Genomic DNA, 17,000 nt, shown 5'->3' on the forward strand with positions numbered 1-17,000 from the left:
TACCCAAGATGGATTCGGCCAGACTGAGGAACAATGAAATGTATGCTGACAAGCTTGTAGCCTTGCTGTATTATCAGTTTCAGCCCTGGGAATGGGTTTTAAGTATAGGTATAAGACATTTTTAAAGCTTGGGAAGGGTGATTCCAAAGTTCGGCTGCTGCTGTATTTGGGTTCCGGAACTGAATATGTAAGTTAGGGCTTCTGTAGGGGTTCAGTTGGTCTTAGAATGGGGCTGTTGTAGCTATTTTCTAGTTGCAGGTCGAGTCTAATAGGCTTAGGTCAGTGCTAGATGGATTAGGATTTGTTTGAAGCGTCCAAAAAGATTTGAGATTCTTGGATTGGGCTAAGGCTTGGGTCGAGTATTAGAGAAGGGGTGGGGATGCTGATCCTAAAGGGGGAAGGCAATTGGAGTTGGGGTTAGGGAGATATAGGAATTATAAGTCAATTAGGGCTTTAGGACTTCAAGGAGGAAAATAAATTTTGCATCCTAATGGAGGAAGGCTTATAGGGGATTCTATGGGTAGGACTAAGGTCTACAGAGGAGTGTTATCCTACTAGTGGTGAAAGGAGGGGCTAAGGGTTGGGTTAGATGAATTTTGAAGGGAGGGAGTGGGCTGCTATCACAGGGATGAGAGGGGAGGCCTGCGGATGGGCTAGGGAGGGAGGGGAGGGGCTGTACTTTGAGAAGGGTCGAGGGCTGCTGTTGTGATGAACTACTGCTGGAGGTTGAAGAACATTGCTGGAAAATAAAGAAGAGCTAACTTCTGCCGCGGTCCTCCGAAGAAGACCATGACTTGGATTTCCTCCAAACTCAGATTTGTATTCAACTCCACTTAATGAACACATGGTTTGAAGGCTTTATTTATTGCCTCAAATAAAGAAATCAAAAAGGACTCTAAGTTGGAAAACGAATGAGAACTCTAACTAACTATCCAATTCCAACTTTTTAACTACTAACTGACTAAGACTTTAACTTGCATGAGAAAACTCCGTTACTAACTCTAGAGGACTCCAATCGAAATTCTAAGAGTAGATATGGAGTCCTAAATAAAAGGAGAATCAAAGTGGACTCAAAGTAGGGATCCCAACCTATCTAGGAATCACACCTTGACAAAGACTCTTAAAATAACTTGCCAAAAAAAAAAAAAAAAATCTAGGGTCCAAACAACACATTGGACTCAATCGGGCCCAAACCTAAGACACCTGAATTTTACCAAAATGCCCCTGGTTTGAATTAGGGATTTGGGGAATCAATCCTAGGCCCTGTGGAACCCCTGGAAAATACATCATAAATATTCTTGAAGAATGCTTAAGCTGTCACTTATGCTATGAATATCCCAGTGACACTTGTAAGTTCAACCTAGAAAATTTGTGGTCCTAGCCAATATATCTACTACTTGCCACTTTGCTGAATGAGATTTTAAGTGCCCCAAAATATTTTAAGGATTTGATATATTACATCATGAGATTTCAGGCATCCTTTCTTATTAATCAGGGTCCTCTATTTTCTCCCTCTTTTTTTTTTTTTTTTTTTTGGGGGGGGGGGGGGGGGGGCCTCAATTCAGGAGCAAGAGATTTTAGTGGGCAACAGAGGACTTAAAGAGTAAAGCCCTTGTTTCACAAAGTAAAGAGCATATGTACTACTGTAGCCAAAATTTGATCCAATGGAGGAGCAGTGGAGGACACTTTTGTAAAGAAGGGTTCTTATGAGTGGGATGTAGTTTCATTTGTTTGGAGAAATTCAAAATTGATTTTGTGGCATAGACCAGATCTGAATTGTAAATTTTAGGTATTATTTTGATGGGTATCTTACTGAAACAACTACTGGGTCTGTATAGTTTTTAGAAGTTTGGATGAATCTATCGTAGTTTGAGTTGTAAGGTGTTATGGGGGCTGCTGGGTTGACTTTTGAGTAATGTATTCACACTTATGCACAAGTGAAAAAGGTTTTTTTTTTTTTTTTTTTTGGGGGGGGGGGGGGGGGGCGGGTTTCAAAATCTGTGTTGCTACTCATTTGGATTTGCATGTTGTAGGAACATCATAATGACGTTATCTGAAAAGCACCCAAAGTTTCAGATGTATATGTGAAACGTACTATATCCTGAGGATGCAAAATAATGGTTTCTGCAGAGAACCTTGGGATTCTAAATGAAAAATTCTAAGTACATTGAAATCATTCCTTCCAACTGTATTAATTACTTCACATTTCCTCTCTTTGTGCGCATTTTTTTCCTTCCTTTCCATGGGTCCATCTTTTGGCTTTTTTATTTTGTACTTTTAACCTTTTTTTTTTTTAATCACCTGATGGTAGTCGCTTGGGCTTGCAGAAACTGTGCTATGTTGCTGCTGATTATGAAGCAGAGCTATCTAAAAATACAGAGGCCTCATACGAAGTTCTTGGAGAAGGCTGGTTTACCCTCTCGAAGGAGCGCTTTCAAACTGGGGAGATATTGTTCCAACCACGTATGGGGGGAACGTATGGCATCTCTCTCTCTCTCTCGCCTATTATTTTATGATTGCTGTCCAACTTTTTAGTCATATGAGTTCAGAGCCACTTGACTGTTTACATCCATGTTCCTTCTTCAAACATCTTATTATGCAGTTTTACTGGTTGGAATGGTTCCCTCTAATATCCCTGCAAAATTATGCCGGGGGAAAAATACAATCAGGCACACTGCACATCAAATTGCTCATGAACATGAGTTAAAAACTGAAAATGATGGGGGAATATACTGAGGATGGATTCAAGCCCATCCTGCATACTTTTTTATTCTGAATTCCTTGAACTGGAAGATACATTTGAAGCCCAGTAGTTGTTAAATAAACAATATGTTTTTCGTATCAAATTCCAAAAAACTGGGGTGAAGGTATGTTTTTAGCCTTTTGGTCCTTCAGTGGGGTAAAATCCTGTAATTCATGTGTTATTAAAAATCATGAAAGAAATTGGTATTGACAATGACAGAATGGTGAGTCAAATTAAAATAATTTTTTTACCCTTACTTTATGGCTGTTTCTTTCAATTTCAGGGGTAGATTTCTATTTTGAAAATCGTTTGGTTTGATTTTTGGACCTTATTGCAGTGAAATTAAAATTGAGTGGAATAGGAAGCATGGAATAGCTGAGGCGTTGTTTCAGAATTTCTATTTCATGTGATTTTATTGTTGCTATTTGTTAGAAGATATTGATGAAGGAGTTAACAGTACTGTTTGTCTGAACCGCAGTACTGCACCATGAACAGTATTCGCGGGTACTATTTTACGTGAACAGTAACTTATTTATGATGTATTTTCTTTTAGCCTTACTAGGATTATGACTTATTAGGTATTGAATGAAGCGACAGTCTTAGCATAAGGTTGTGACTCAAGGTTACGGCCATCTCTGCTCTTTTCTCTTGTTCTGTTTCCCTTCTTCCTCAGTCTCTTTTTCTGCTCCCTACCAAACACTGGTTACAGGATTTGGGATTGTGTACATGATATCAGAGCTGTTGTAGCTATTTGTCATAGCTGTTTTCAGAGTCACTTAGGATTTATGGATTGAGTGAAGAACCCATAGTTCAAGTGAAGAACAACTAGGGTTTCATGAATTAAATTTGTTTTAGTTTCTATGGAATATGTGTCTCCTGAAGTCGAGGACGACTACTGCTAGGCAGGTATTGATTAGAGTTGGTTATATGCTACAGGGGGTTTTTGCTGCTACATTTCTCAGTTTTATGCTACAGCTGCTTTCTCCCAGTTTTCTGCTGTTGCTGTTCTGCTGGCTTAGCCACCATTTGTTGACTCAATTGGGATTTTTCTCTTTTGGATCTGCTATCGTTTCTAATAATTGCTGGAATCAATTGAAGGAGTTATTCTCTATTGAATCAGAACTCATAAATTTGGTTTTGCTCTACTGTTGAGTGCATCTGGTCTCTATGATGCACTGCTTTCGTTGATCAACTTACTTGCTGCTGAAATCGAAGACATTATTAATTGCTGTATTGCTTTTGTTGCTTCAATTTGTTCACTTTCTCATTTTTAAACTTGCAAATTAAATCTGCTGCAATTGATTTGTTTGATGATGTTGAGTCGATATGCTAATACCACTGCTTTGATGATTTTCTGAGTTTCATTTGTTGTGGGACTCGTATTGCTCAGACATACCTGAAAATCTATTCTACCTTTGGTTGCCTTGGTTGTATCAATTGGATACATTTTCTGGTTTTGATTGCTTCACCATACCTTGTTCCAGATCTGGTTTTTAAACTGACGACCTTTGGAATCATTACTTGGTTGTTGATGGGTTTTCAGCCTTGGTGAAGAGTCAAAGGTTAAAGAATCTGATGCCTTATAATTTTGAATTGAAGTTGATCTGCTGAAGACAATGTTGAAGTTCTATTTGGTTCTAAATCCAGTATTGGAAAAGTTTCCGGCTAGCTGAAATCAATGTTATTTTCCCACCTCAGTTTTACCCTTTTTGGTTCCTAATCACAAAGAACATGAGGATTTCCTGCTGGGCTTGATGTGGCTGTCAAAAGGACATTCATGTTTGGAGTTACAGAGGTTGAGCACAATCGTGGTGATTGGCACTATGGTGTTCTTGCACCATTGTATATAGAAGGCAAAAACTGTGAAAAGAGAAGATCAATCTGCCAACCAAAGGAAGGTTTGGAGGCTTCACATTAATATGTGAAGCCTCCAACAACAACAAAAATCCTTATGCCAACTAAATGGGGTCAGCTACATGGTTCCTTGTCTTTGTATGTCCTTTTTCACCGCTTCTCCTAAGGTTATCTTCGGTTTGCCTTTCGTTCTTCTAGTTCCTTCACCTGAATTAAATCACTTCTTCTTATAGGGGCATTTAAAGGCCTCCATTTAACATTTATGTGCCACCTCTATCGACTTTCTCGTAGAAATTCATTTATCAAAGCTACCACTCATCTATGCTAGCATCCTCATTTTTGCTACATTGAGTTTATCTATGATGCTTCTTAACAGCCTAGCACACTACACCATACATTATAGCTAGTCTTACAATAGTACTATAAAATTAAGCTTTAATAGAATACGTCAATCATACAAAACCCTAGATCCACCTCTCCACTTCCACCCCATTTGTATATTACCTTCTTTATTTATGATTGTGCTTAGGTACCTAAATTAGTTGCTTTTTGGAATATCCTTCTCATCAAATGTCACCACCTCATCATCAGTCCAATCATGACTAATGTTACATAGTAGATATATCGTCTTTGTTCTGCTTTGTGTAGTTTTTATTCCAAAGTTACTCTCCATGCTTCTAATTTGGTATTAATCCTTGCTTGTGCCTTATCTGCCAAAATAATATCAAGGGCCCACATCTTGAATGTCCTTGGTTCAATCATCCATTATAAATGCAAGTAAACATGGGCTTAAAGCTGATCCTTGCTGGAGCCCAACCATGAGGGAATTTACTACCTTATCCCTTAATCATTCTTTCATTTGTCACTGAATCATTGTAAATATCTTTAACTATGTTCACTATTTACTTATGACATGCCTTTTCTCTTGTAATTGCCAAATTAACTCTTTAGGGACTCTATGGTAAGTTTTTCTAGGTCAATAAAGACTATATGAAATCTTTTCAACACTTCTTAAATACCTTTCCATAAGTCTTCTGTAATGGCATAAAACCAAATTAGTTATCTATAATAGTGGTTATTTGTCTCAAACGTGTTTCAATTACTCTCTCCCATTAATTCATAGTTTGACTCATTAGTTTTATGCCTCTAGTATTATAACTTTGAATATCTCCTTTATTTTTGTAAATTGGAACCACAATGCTTCTCCTCCATTCATCTGCCATTTTCCTTATGCTTATAATCTTATTAAACAACTTGGTTAGACAAGATAAGCTCATAGGTCTCTAAGCTCTCCCATATTAAGATCTTGTTAGGACCTTATGCGTTGCTATTTTCCTCTTTAAAGCTTCTTTTACTTTGAACATTGTAATTCTTGTATATGAGTTTGAAATTTGGTTACATGGGAAATGGTGTAAGCTTCCAAGTCACTAGTACCTAAAGTATGTTCTTTCAATAGCCTAGAGAAATAAACTTCCGGTCTCTTCTTTGTGTATTCATCATGTACTAGTGCCTTACCGTCTTCACTTTTAATACATCTAACATGGTTAAGATCTTTAGTCGTCCTATCCCTTGTTTTATCTATCTTATAAACAGTTTTTTCCCCTTCCTTTGCACCCAACTTATTATATAGATCTTCATATTTCTTCGCCCTTGATTTTCCTACCATTTTCTTAGCTTCATTTCTAGCCAACTTATAACTTTGTAGGTCCTCTACATCCTTACTCATTTTTCATATCTTAAAGCTAGCTTGCTTATTCTTAAGGGCTGCTTAAATTCATCATCCCACCACCAAGTCTCTTTATAAGAATAGTGTTTTCTTTTTTATTTACCTATTACATCTTTACCTTCTTAGGACACAGAGACATCTCATTTCACATTGTTTTAGTATCCCCTCAAATTCCCACTTTCCTTGTTTGACTACTTCATTAGTGAAAGATTTCAAACAATCTCCTTTTAGGCTCCATCTCCTTAACATTTTATGAGTTTGTGGAATGTGGCACTCCCAGACCGCTAGTATATGTTGTGCAGTTAAGATTTTCCCTAGTATCACCTTTTTTTTGGAATGAATGAATAATATAGTAAAACAAAAGAAGATACAACAAGCCTCAAAAGGGGAGGCTAAAAGGAGGAAGTGAGACCCCAGGATACAACAATGAGCCTGTTCCTTGGGGTGTCATCTACCGGGGATGGGGAATTGAAGAAACTCTAGCAGAAACATCAAAATAGATGGCTTTCCAAATCATATCAATAGAACGGGATTTGGAGGTCCATCTTCTAAGGTTGTGCTCCTACCAAAGGTGATGAATAAAAGCACTGAAGACTAGCTTACCAATTCGGTCACATATGGAAGAACCTGAGAAATTCCTAAAAATCCAAAACCAATCCCTAGCAAATCCGAAGGAGCGTCTCGAACGAGGCCAAATTGAGGCAAGGGCTTTTCTCCAAAGAGAATTGGAGAAAGGGCAAAGAAAAAAGAGGTGGTCAATGTCTTCATGGTCACACCAACAAAGGGTACAATTTGGGTTAGCAGGAATGTGACGCCTAATGAGGAAGGCTTGGGTGGGAAGGGCAAGCATGAGGGCTCTCCATGGGTAAGTGAATGGCGGGGGATATGGTCTTTGAACCAGACCAACGGGGCCAAGGGGGGAGGGGTTGGGCTCGGAGGAGGTTCTAGGCTAAGGAGATGGTGAATTTTTTTGAGGGAGAAGGGAGCCAAACTATGGTATCATGAGAAGAGTTTGAAAGTGATGGGAGAGAATTCCAGACTTGTGTGAGACAGGGGAGAGGGAGGGGGACCAAGAGCCATCGGAGATGAAGTGAGATAGGGGGTGGATTTGGGGATGCGGGAGCTATAAGCAGTGCGGGGCCCAAGGAGAGTGAACAGAATACCCATTGGATGCCACGAGGCAAGCCAAAAGGAGGTGGTGGTGCCAGTGGAAATGCAGGAAGAGATTGCCGTGAGCGCACGTGGCCGAAGATGGAGCAGCTTTCTCCAGACCCAGGAAGGGTTGGATGGAATAGGGACGGTCCAGAAAGAGTCGGAACGGAGGAGGTGAGAGTGGACCCAATTTACCCAAGTGGAATCATGTTTGGTAACAATTTTCCAAATGAGTTTGAGAAGACAAGTTAGATTGACGTCCAAGATGCGGCGAATTCCTAGACCACCTTCAGCTTTTGGCCGGCATATAGCCAACCAACTAACGGGGTGAAGGAAGCGGGAGGCATCTTGACCCTTTCAAAGGAAAGCACAGAAAAGAGATTCCATGGCATTAATGGTAGATTTGGGAAGGGAGAAGATACCACACAAATAAAGATATGATGATTGGAGGACAGACTTAATGAGCACAACTCGACCAGCAAAGGAGAGAAGCTTGTCTTTCCAAAGTTGAAGCTTCTTTTGAATCTGGTCAAGTATGGGAGAATAGTGGTGGCGAGTGAGCCTACCAGGGATAAGGGGAAGACCCAGGTAAGACACCGGGAACGAACCAGGCTTAAAACCTGTGAGTTGGAGGAGAGAGGAGTGTAGGGAATCAAGGATGCCAGAGAGGAAGATGGTAGATTTATCAAAATTAACTTTGAGACCGGAGAGAATCTCAAAATTAAAGAGGGATGAAATAATGGAGGAAATGGATTGATGATCGGCTTTGGAGAAAATCATAAGATCATCAGCAAAAGCAAGGTGGGAGAGATTGAGAGATTTGCATTTGGGAATAGAGAAGATGAGATGCTGATCAATGCTCGACTGGAGCCAGACGAGAGAGGACTTCAAGAGCTAGAGAGAAGAGGTAAGGGGAAAGAGGACAACCTTGATGGATACCGACTCTAGAAGGGAAATAACCAACCGGGGAGCCATTTGTGATAATGGAGAATTGGGGAGTAGAGATACAAATCTTAATCCAATGGATGAAGGGGGGAGGAAATCTCATGAGAGCGAGGACATCACTAATAAAATCCCAGCAGATAAAGTCAAAGGCTCTGTGGAGATCAACCTTCATGAGGGTTGTAGGAGAGTGGGAAGATCTATCAAAGCCTCAGACTATTTCCACACAAAGGAGAATATTATCAGCAATGCTTCTACCAGAGATAAAAGCATATTGGTTGGGGCTAACTAGGAGGGGCATGACCTTCTTGAGCCTATTAGCAAGAATTTTGGAGATGAATTTATAGAGGAGATTACAGAGGGAGAAAGGCCGGAAGTCCAAGAGCGAAGAAGCACCCGGCTTTTTGGGGATGAGACAAAGGAAGGTTTGATTGATTGAGGAGAGTTGGGAAGGATTGAGGAAGAAGCTTTGGATGGCTTTCACCAGTTCGGCCTCAATAAGATCCCAGGAAGAAAGGAAGAAACCCATACTGAATCCATCAGGCCCAGGGGCGCGGTTAGATTTATGGGAGCGAATAGCGAGGATCCCTAGTATCACCTTGCAATCCTTAGACGACAATCTATTTGACCTTCTAGTTAGGAAGAAGTGTATTTGGCTTCTATAGTGTCTACCTTTAAAGATAATTAAGTGCTTCTTTCTCTTTTTAAATTAAGTATTTATAAAACATAAATCAAAAGCAACAACAAATTCTAAGATTGAGGTCCCTTACCTCATTCATCTCTCCAAAACTATATCTTCCACATAGATTTTCATAGCCTCTTTGATCTTTCCCAATGTACCCATTTAGATCATTGCGTATGATAAACTTGTCCTTAATGAATTCCTTGCACTAATTCATCCATCTGTTCCCAAAAATTGTAAATGTAGACTTTTATCTAGTCCTACTTGAGGCGCATATGCACTAATTATTTTTACGATCTCCTTCTCCAGCACAAGCATGATAGTTATGATTCTATTCCTAATCTCTTAACGTTCACCACGTCATTCTTTAAATATTTATCCACTATTAGGGCTACTCCACTTTTATTACTTTTATTCCCAATGTACTAAAGTTTAGAGTCACCCATTCTTTACCTTTCCGTCTAGCCTCTTGATTGCAAGCTATTAGTAAATTTTCTTTTCCTTATAACATCTATTAATTCTAAGCTCTTACCTGTTAAAGATCCTATTTCCAAGATGTCAATCTGATCCTAGATTTTTGAACTGGCTTCTTTACTTGCACTCATCTATAGCATGGGAACCTTGCCTACTTATTACCTAATTCAGGCTTCTCGCGGTGTGTCACTTATAGGGAATGCCCTAGCCACTTATCACTACACCCGAGTCATAGCGTAGTGCGTCATTTATTCTGTCAAGGAACGCCCTAGCATAACATTTATCTCATAAATTGTAGAATCCATGTAAAAAGGCTTTGGCTGGGTTTTTTTTTATTTTATTTTATTTTTCCGGTGCCAACTGCTAACCTGATAGTCCAATCCTCCTGCTTTATCTAGGCTTCAGACAGGCAGCAACATTGGCAGGGTAATGAGTGAAGCCTCCATAAACTTCATATAATAGAATAGAAGGGGGAGGAAGCAAGTATAAAATACCCCAACTTGAGCTCTCAAGACCTCTTATAGGTGGTGACAATCGGGTTTCATCCCCATATCTTGTGTCCTGATTCGAATAACTGCAGAATCACAAGTGTTGGGGTCAACGATAGAAACAAAGTGTTGGGTTTAAGTTTGAACCAAATATGTCATCCTACCATATTTGATTTGATTCCTCCAACATAAGCATTTAAGGTCCTTCATCAAAAAATCTCTTGTCAAACACAGCTGCTAAGATTGGAATATATAATCCTTGTCGAAATAAAGCTGTTATTTCAATTTGGATTGTCCGGATGGACCCATTGTTTTTCTCGATGGGTGTAACGTGTCTTTGTAACTGTATTTTAGTTTTAGGTCTCAAGTGGGACATATTGTCATTATGACTGATAATTGAAGCATATTTTTATATTTGCAAGTTCCAGACCAGTGAAGCATTCTTTTATATTTGCGAGTTTCACATTAAGGAGTGGTGTACAAGGGTCTGGGCTGGGGATCTAAACTTGGGCTTTTCCTTTTTGTTTTTTCTCCAGGGAGAGGTAGCCCCAAGGAGACCTAAACTCCTAACATCTTAAGTGTGAGGTGTTGTAAAGTTGAACATTGATTTTACTGTTTTCTACTCTCATACTGAAGAGGAAAGTTATTTGCCTTGCTGCAGTTAAATATCTAGGTTGTACATTACTTTGTATTTCATTATCCTCTTTTTTTATTTTTTTTTATTTTTTTTTCTTTTTTTTGGGGGGGGGGGGGGGGAGGGAATAGTGAGGGTTGGCTGTTGCTATTTGAAATAAAGTTCTACATGTCTGAGCGCTCTGAAAACTCAGGATGTGCATCTGTTGGTTTAATGACATGGCCTTATTCCCCATATTTGCATTTCTAGAAAATTGTGCTTTGAGTGTTCTGACTTATAATGTATCTTGTGCCATGAAGTGCAGACGTACAATGGGCTTGCATCAAGCTGTAGCTCTCTGCATGGATCACTGTCAAGCAGCAGAAGTAATGGGTGAGGATGGATGGTTCAAGACTGTAGTCTTGGCTGGTGGGACTGCATGTTTACCAGGACTGTCAGGTCTGCATTTGGGAATCCTTTATTGTTTTTGTAAATTATCTATGCTTCTTGTCAGCACAGTGGAATAAGCTGGATCAGCAATGAAGGGGTTGAAAATTTATAAACACAACAGCTCAACAGTGTAAATGAGTTGGGGTATTGGGCTGTTAAAGTGTCGGGAATATTCTGAAGTTCCACAAAACCCTTGACTACATTTTTTTTAACTCTTTGCTGCAGATAGGCTGGAAAAGGAGTTGTATGAAACTCTTCCTCCAAGCATATCCAGTGGAATCAGAGTTATTCCACCTCCTTATGGACCTGACTCTGCATGGTTCGGGGCAAAGCTTATCAGCAATGTAAGTACTGCACTTCCTAAACAATTAACACATTGAATATGTGATCTTACTGTGCGGATGTTGATCCTCTGTGTAATAAAATATAATCCTAACAAGAATTTGAAGAGTAAGAAAATAAGAGAATGGGGAAGAAAGGACTGACTAGAGAAGAAGAATACATGGTAGCACTCCTCTTGACATTTATACTCATCAGATTAATTCTAGACTCTTATTTGCAAAAGGAACTTGAATGGAGGTCTAAATACAATTCTAAATATAAACTAAACTATCAAGCCTAAGTTTCCTAGGTCCAGTGGGGCCCATGACACTCTAGTCTAACTAGACATGTGTAGGTAGTCCATCATCTTTCAATTAGACATTTTCTTTAACATGAGGAAGCTTACACTAATGGGGTTTGTGAATATAACTTTTTCTTTTTTCATCAAATCAAAAGGTCCTTTAATAACAGAGCATATATTTTTGTGGTCAAGGACCAAGTACCCATTAACATAAACATAAAAAGTCTAGAAAGCACCAAGTGACACTGTCAGCATTTAAACCTTACTTTGCAACACACCAAAGGACATTCTTTATATCTACAGTAGCAATCCCTTTTACCCTTCTCTTTAGTACTTGTGTCTGGAACAATTAATGAACTTTAATGAGCATTTAGCTCAGTAAGTGAAACTTTCTGTAAAACATACATAAAGTAGCAAGAACCATGTCATAGACATTAGGTTACAATAGAAGTTCAATTATGAAAAGAATACATTTATACAACACAACCTATAGTACTTCCAGTACACTTTTCTGTAAGCATCTTTTCCTTTCCCCTTTTTCCTATTCACCGACCCTCTAGTATGGACCTTTCATCTAATATAGGACCTTAATAGGGAGCATACAACAAAAATCTATACTCTTTCATACATCCCTTTCAGTTTGTATTAATGATAACCATTGTCTTCTATTGTCATTCTTCCGCACATGAATCCCTTAGTCTCGATTTATGCCTGAACGGGTCTCGTCGCATGAACATTCCGTTCGTGTATTAAAATGTATCTTCGTCGTACTAAGGGTCGAGACTTTCCAATTCATTTCTCCCTTTGATATTCCTTCCTACATGGATCCTTCTTTTGTCTTAGTTTATGCCAAAATGGATTCTGTCACATAAATGTTTCCTTCTCATACCAGAACAAATCACCGTCGTACCAAGGTGGGTTGAGACCTTCCGCATCATACACCCACCTTTTCTTATTACCAACAACCCTTAAAGATTTTCTTACCTCAACTTAAGCCGGAATGTATCCCGTCGCAAGAGTATGCTCTCTCAATGTATCAGAACGTGTCACCACCACACAAAGAAGGTTAGAGATGTCATTGCCCTTATTGGGGTTGGTTTATTCCGTTAATTCCATAGTCGGTTTTAGTCCGAGGTGGTGCTGCAACCATTCAATCCCATTCTCTATTCTTTAACCATACGAGAATATTACATGAGACATTCATTAGAGTTCCTCGACATTATTTCATAAGCCTCTCAATTATTCATAGCATTCCTAGTCCGTAAATAAAACATTGGCATTTCCATTCTATTAGCATACCTTTGTTATAACGATATCATACCATTGCATAATCATATCCATGTTGTTCTATACGATAAGCTATGATAAGCATAACATATCAATGTCATCTCCATTACATAGGCATAACCATGTCATTACTGTGTCATTTTCATTACATAACATAATCCTGTCAAAACCATATCATTTTATTTCCTCATAATCATGCCATTACTATAGGTTGTGTTGTATAAATGTATTTCCATTCCATAAACATATAACTATACCGTGCTCTCTAGCGTAATTATTGCATTGCCATTTCATATATATAGCCATTGCATTTCTATTCCATAGACATTACTATGTTATCTTATTTCTATGCCATAATATCATCATGTCCTTCCTGTCTCATAAACAAAACTATGTCATCTCATTTCCCTTTCTAAAACATGATCTTATCATTTTCCATCCTTAAACATAAGCACGTCATTTTACTTTCATGTTTTTTTACATTGAAATAATCATCATAGCATAAAATCATAAATCATCAAAATTTATTGCTAACTATGCATACATTAGGGGTAATAATTCACTTACCTGTTATTCATGAGCATATTCCTTTTCTGTGCAAGAGAATTTCCCCTGTAATCTGATACAACTATATATTACAATAAATGGGTGTCTCCGCTTTAATCACTTCACTCTAATTCATAAGAAACATCTTAAATTCATCCTTTATTATTGACTTTAATTCTCTTTTTATACTCCATTATATGTTCTTTGTCAAATTAAGCATGTGCGGATGTGCATCATATTCTATACGTTGCCATACTTCTTTTGGATGAATAATGTTGCACTACTTAAGGTTGCAATAGAACCAACTTGATTTTATGTTGCGAAGATCTAAATGGAAGATATTTACCTTATTAGGAGACTTATAGTAATGTATAGAGTGTAAGGAAGTTCTTCATATGGCCGTCATTGATAGGAAAAAGAAAACTTATAATAGAGCTCTTTGACCGTTAATTTTGAGCACTAGAGGAAAGAAATGTTGCAAGTAAATATGTAGACGTAGTTAAAGATATGTATGATGGTTCAGTGGCAAGTGTAATAATGGTGGGGGTACAAAGTGGTGAATTTCCAATTATAGTCAGGTACCTCAAGGATCAACTTTGAGCCCATAGATATTTGCACTTATAAAGGATGATTTAACCAAAGACATTCAATATAAGGTTCCTTGGTGTATGGATTTTGCTGATGATATTGCTTTAGTGGATGAGACACGAGTAGGAATTAATACCAAGTTAGAATCGTGGAGAGCAACTCTAGAATCAAATGGCTTTAAACTAAATAGAACAAAGACAGAATATCTAATGTATAACTTTGGTCAAATGATGATGAAGTAGTGAAACTTGATGAGAAGAAGATTCCACAAAGTGATTTGATGCAACACAACCAGAAGGTACTGTTCACGTTACTATAACGTGAACATTAATAACCTAGAAGATAATTTTCATATCGGTGGGTTAGGTCCAGCTTGCAAGGAGATAAAATAGAAGTTGTTTTCATGGGAGTTTTAGAGATAATTTAGGATTTATTTATTTATTGGGATAAAATTATGTAATCAGATTTCTAATTCCTGTAGATATCTAGGATCAGTTTTAGATAGTTTTAAATTCCTAGTAGTCCTAGTACAATCCCTTTTTTTGCTAGTTTCAAATTACCAAGGGCCGTACTATAGTTGTTTTCGTATTGAAGAATGTCTCTTCTATTATTTAAACACCTGTAATCAGCTTATTGACTATGGAATAGAAAAATGAATTGAAGCTTTAGCTTTGTGCATTTGCAGCCCCCCTCCCCTCTCTCTCTCTCTCTCTCTTCTCCTTCTTATGAGTGTTCTTATCCTTCTTCCCCCTATCTTCTTTATCCTTCTTGCTTTTCTATTTTGTCCCCCATTATTTGGTATCAAAGCCCAAACCTGGGTAAATCTCTTCTCTGTCTACAGACTCTTCAACCTTCTTGTCTCTCTTCCTTGAGATCTTTCTACTATTCCTCCTTTTTTGTTTCCCCTTAGTCCTTATTCACAGTGATTGTGAACAACGCTGCAGCAACCCATCAAAGCTTGTTTTTGTGGATGCAGATTGAGTAAGGTAGATTTTCTTCTAATGAAACTCAAGGACCCTTTTTTTTTTCTATTTTAAGAGAGGGAGAAACTGATGTAGCACAACCAAAAGTTATTGTTCATGCTACAGTAACGTGAATACCTAGAAGATAATTTTCATATTTGTTGGGCCCCAAGTCCAGCTTGCAAAGAGATAAAATAGGAGTTGTTTTTGTGGGAGTTTTAAAGATAATTTAGGATTTTGTTATTTATTAATTGGGATAAAATTATGTAACCAATTTTGATAGGATCAGTTTTAGTTAGTTTTAAATTCCTAAGAGTCCTAGTATGATCAGTTTCTTTGTTTTAAATTGCCAAGAGTCGTACTATAGTTGTTTTCGTATTGAAGAATGTCTCTTCTATTACTTAATACTTGTAATCAGCTTATTGAGCATGGAATAGAAAAATGAATTGAAGCTTCAGTTTCGTGCATTTGTAGCCCCCCCCCCCTCTCCCGCTCTCTTTCCGCTTCTCTTCTTCTTCTTCTTTAGAGTGTTCTTATCCTTCTTCCCCTTCTTCACGTCTGATTCTTCTAAGATTTTCCCTTCTTCCCCCTGTCTTCTTTATCCTTCTTTCTTCTCTATTGTGTCCCCTATTACGATTATATTAAGTACCTTGGCTCAATCATAAATAAAGAAGGTAATATAGAAGATGATGTTCCCCAAAGAGTTAAACTAAGGTGAACCTAAGATAACCTTGGGAGAAGTGACGAGAAGGGATATGTATGGCTTAGGCCTTATATCTAGTATGGCTCATAGAGCTGATTTGAAGACAAAGATCCATGTAGTCGACCCCATTTAGTTGGGATAAGACTAGTTGTCTTTTGTTGTTGTACTTAAAGTTGCAATGAATGCCATCTAGGGTGAACCCGGTGCCAAAGGCTTCTACATAAGCAGTCTGTAGGGGTAATTTTCCTATGCAACTTCAGCCCACAAGTTTTTGCTGACTGGTTGTTTCAATGCCTTGACCTCAGGCAACAACTGTTGTCCACTGACCATTGTGCCAAGGCATGCCCTTTAATGAATGGAATCCTGGATTGTTATTATCTCAAAGCTTCAGATGAAATCACATGTAGAGATAATTGTACAGTTGATCGACACAACCTTGGGATCTGCATGCAAGTGTGATGAATGACATCCATTTTTTATTCGATGTCAGATCTATTATCAGCCAACTCATCTTTCCAACTTCCTCATGTGTGCACTTGACACTAATGCATCCTGCATCAATTACACTAGCCTATGAAGTGACAAACTTACTTTATAATATAGCAGTAGATGTTTTTGAACCACTCTTGATTTCTTGATAGGGTGTAAAAATATGTGTTGATGCAGATGAGCACCTTCAATGAGGTATGGTGTATGAAGAAGAAGCGGTTCCGCCAGAAGTATGGACGCAGCCTTTCGACAAACCATTGGTGAACCATACATTTTCTGTCCATCTGAAACCTTTAGATCCATAATTCTTCTTTCAGAATGGAGTGAGCAATTCTTCTGATAAATCAGCGTGTACAGTTTACCGTCGGTCTGGAGGCACTGACTACATTGTCATCTCTCATTGCATTCTTTCGCAGTCTCTCCCTACTAAGACGTGTTCCTTGGCACCACAGCATGAGTATTCCCTGTTGTACTTTCATTCTGTTTTTGATCCATCTCATGTTGTTGAATACATATTATTTACATTGTGGACTTAACACACATTTGTGGTGATATTGTAATATAATGTCACCTAGCAGTTGACGAACAAAAAGTTCCTGTACTTGTGCCATCTTGCCTTTTTGTTTCCCTGCCCTTATGTGTTGCGCAAGGAAGGTGGCTACCACTTGAGTTGGCCAAG

At 38.4% G+C, this 17,000-nt stretch overlaps 1 protein-coding gene across 2 annotated transcripts in view; it reads left to right on the plus strand.

Moving 5' to 3' along the window:
- ARP8 (actin-related protein 8) overlaps window positions 1-16,969 on the plus strand; it is a 35,961-nt gene extending 18,992 nt beyond the window's left edge. For both annotated transcript variants that reach the window (XM_089139545.1, XM_089139546.1), the window contains exons 9-12: window positions 2,328-2,476; window positions 11,000-11,133; window positions 11,350-11,468; window positions 16,499-16,969. In XM_089139545.1, the coding sequence (XP_088995671.1) occupies window positions 2,328-2,476; window positions 11,000-11,133; window positions 11,350-11,468; window positions 16,499-16,585 (489 nt within the window). In that variant the 3' untranslated portion in view covers window positions 16,586-16,969. The remainder of the gene's footprint in view (window positions 1-2,327; window positions 2,477-10,999; window positions 11,134-11,349; window positions 11,469-16,498) is intronic.
- The last annotated feature ends 31 nt before the right edge of the window (window positions 16,970-17,000 follow it).

Source organism: Hakea prostrata, chromosome 11 (genome assembly GCF_041222555.1).
Source record: "Hakea prostrata isolate BN-2017 chromosome 11, UWA_Hpros_2, whole genome shotgun sequence".
In the NCBI taxonomy this organism is placed as follows: domain Eukaryota; kingdom Viridiplantae; phylum Streptophyta; class Magnoliopsida; order Proteales; family Proteaceae; genus Hakea; species Hakea prostrata.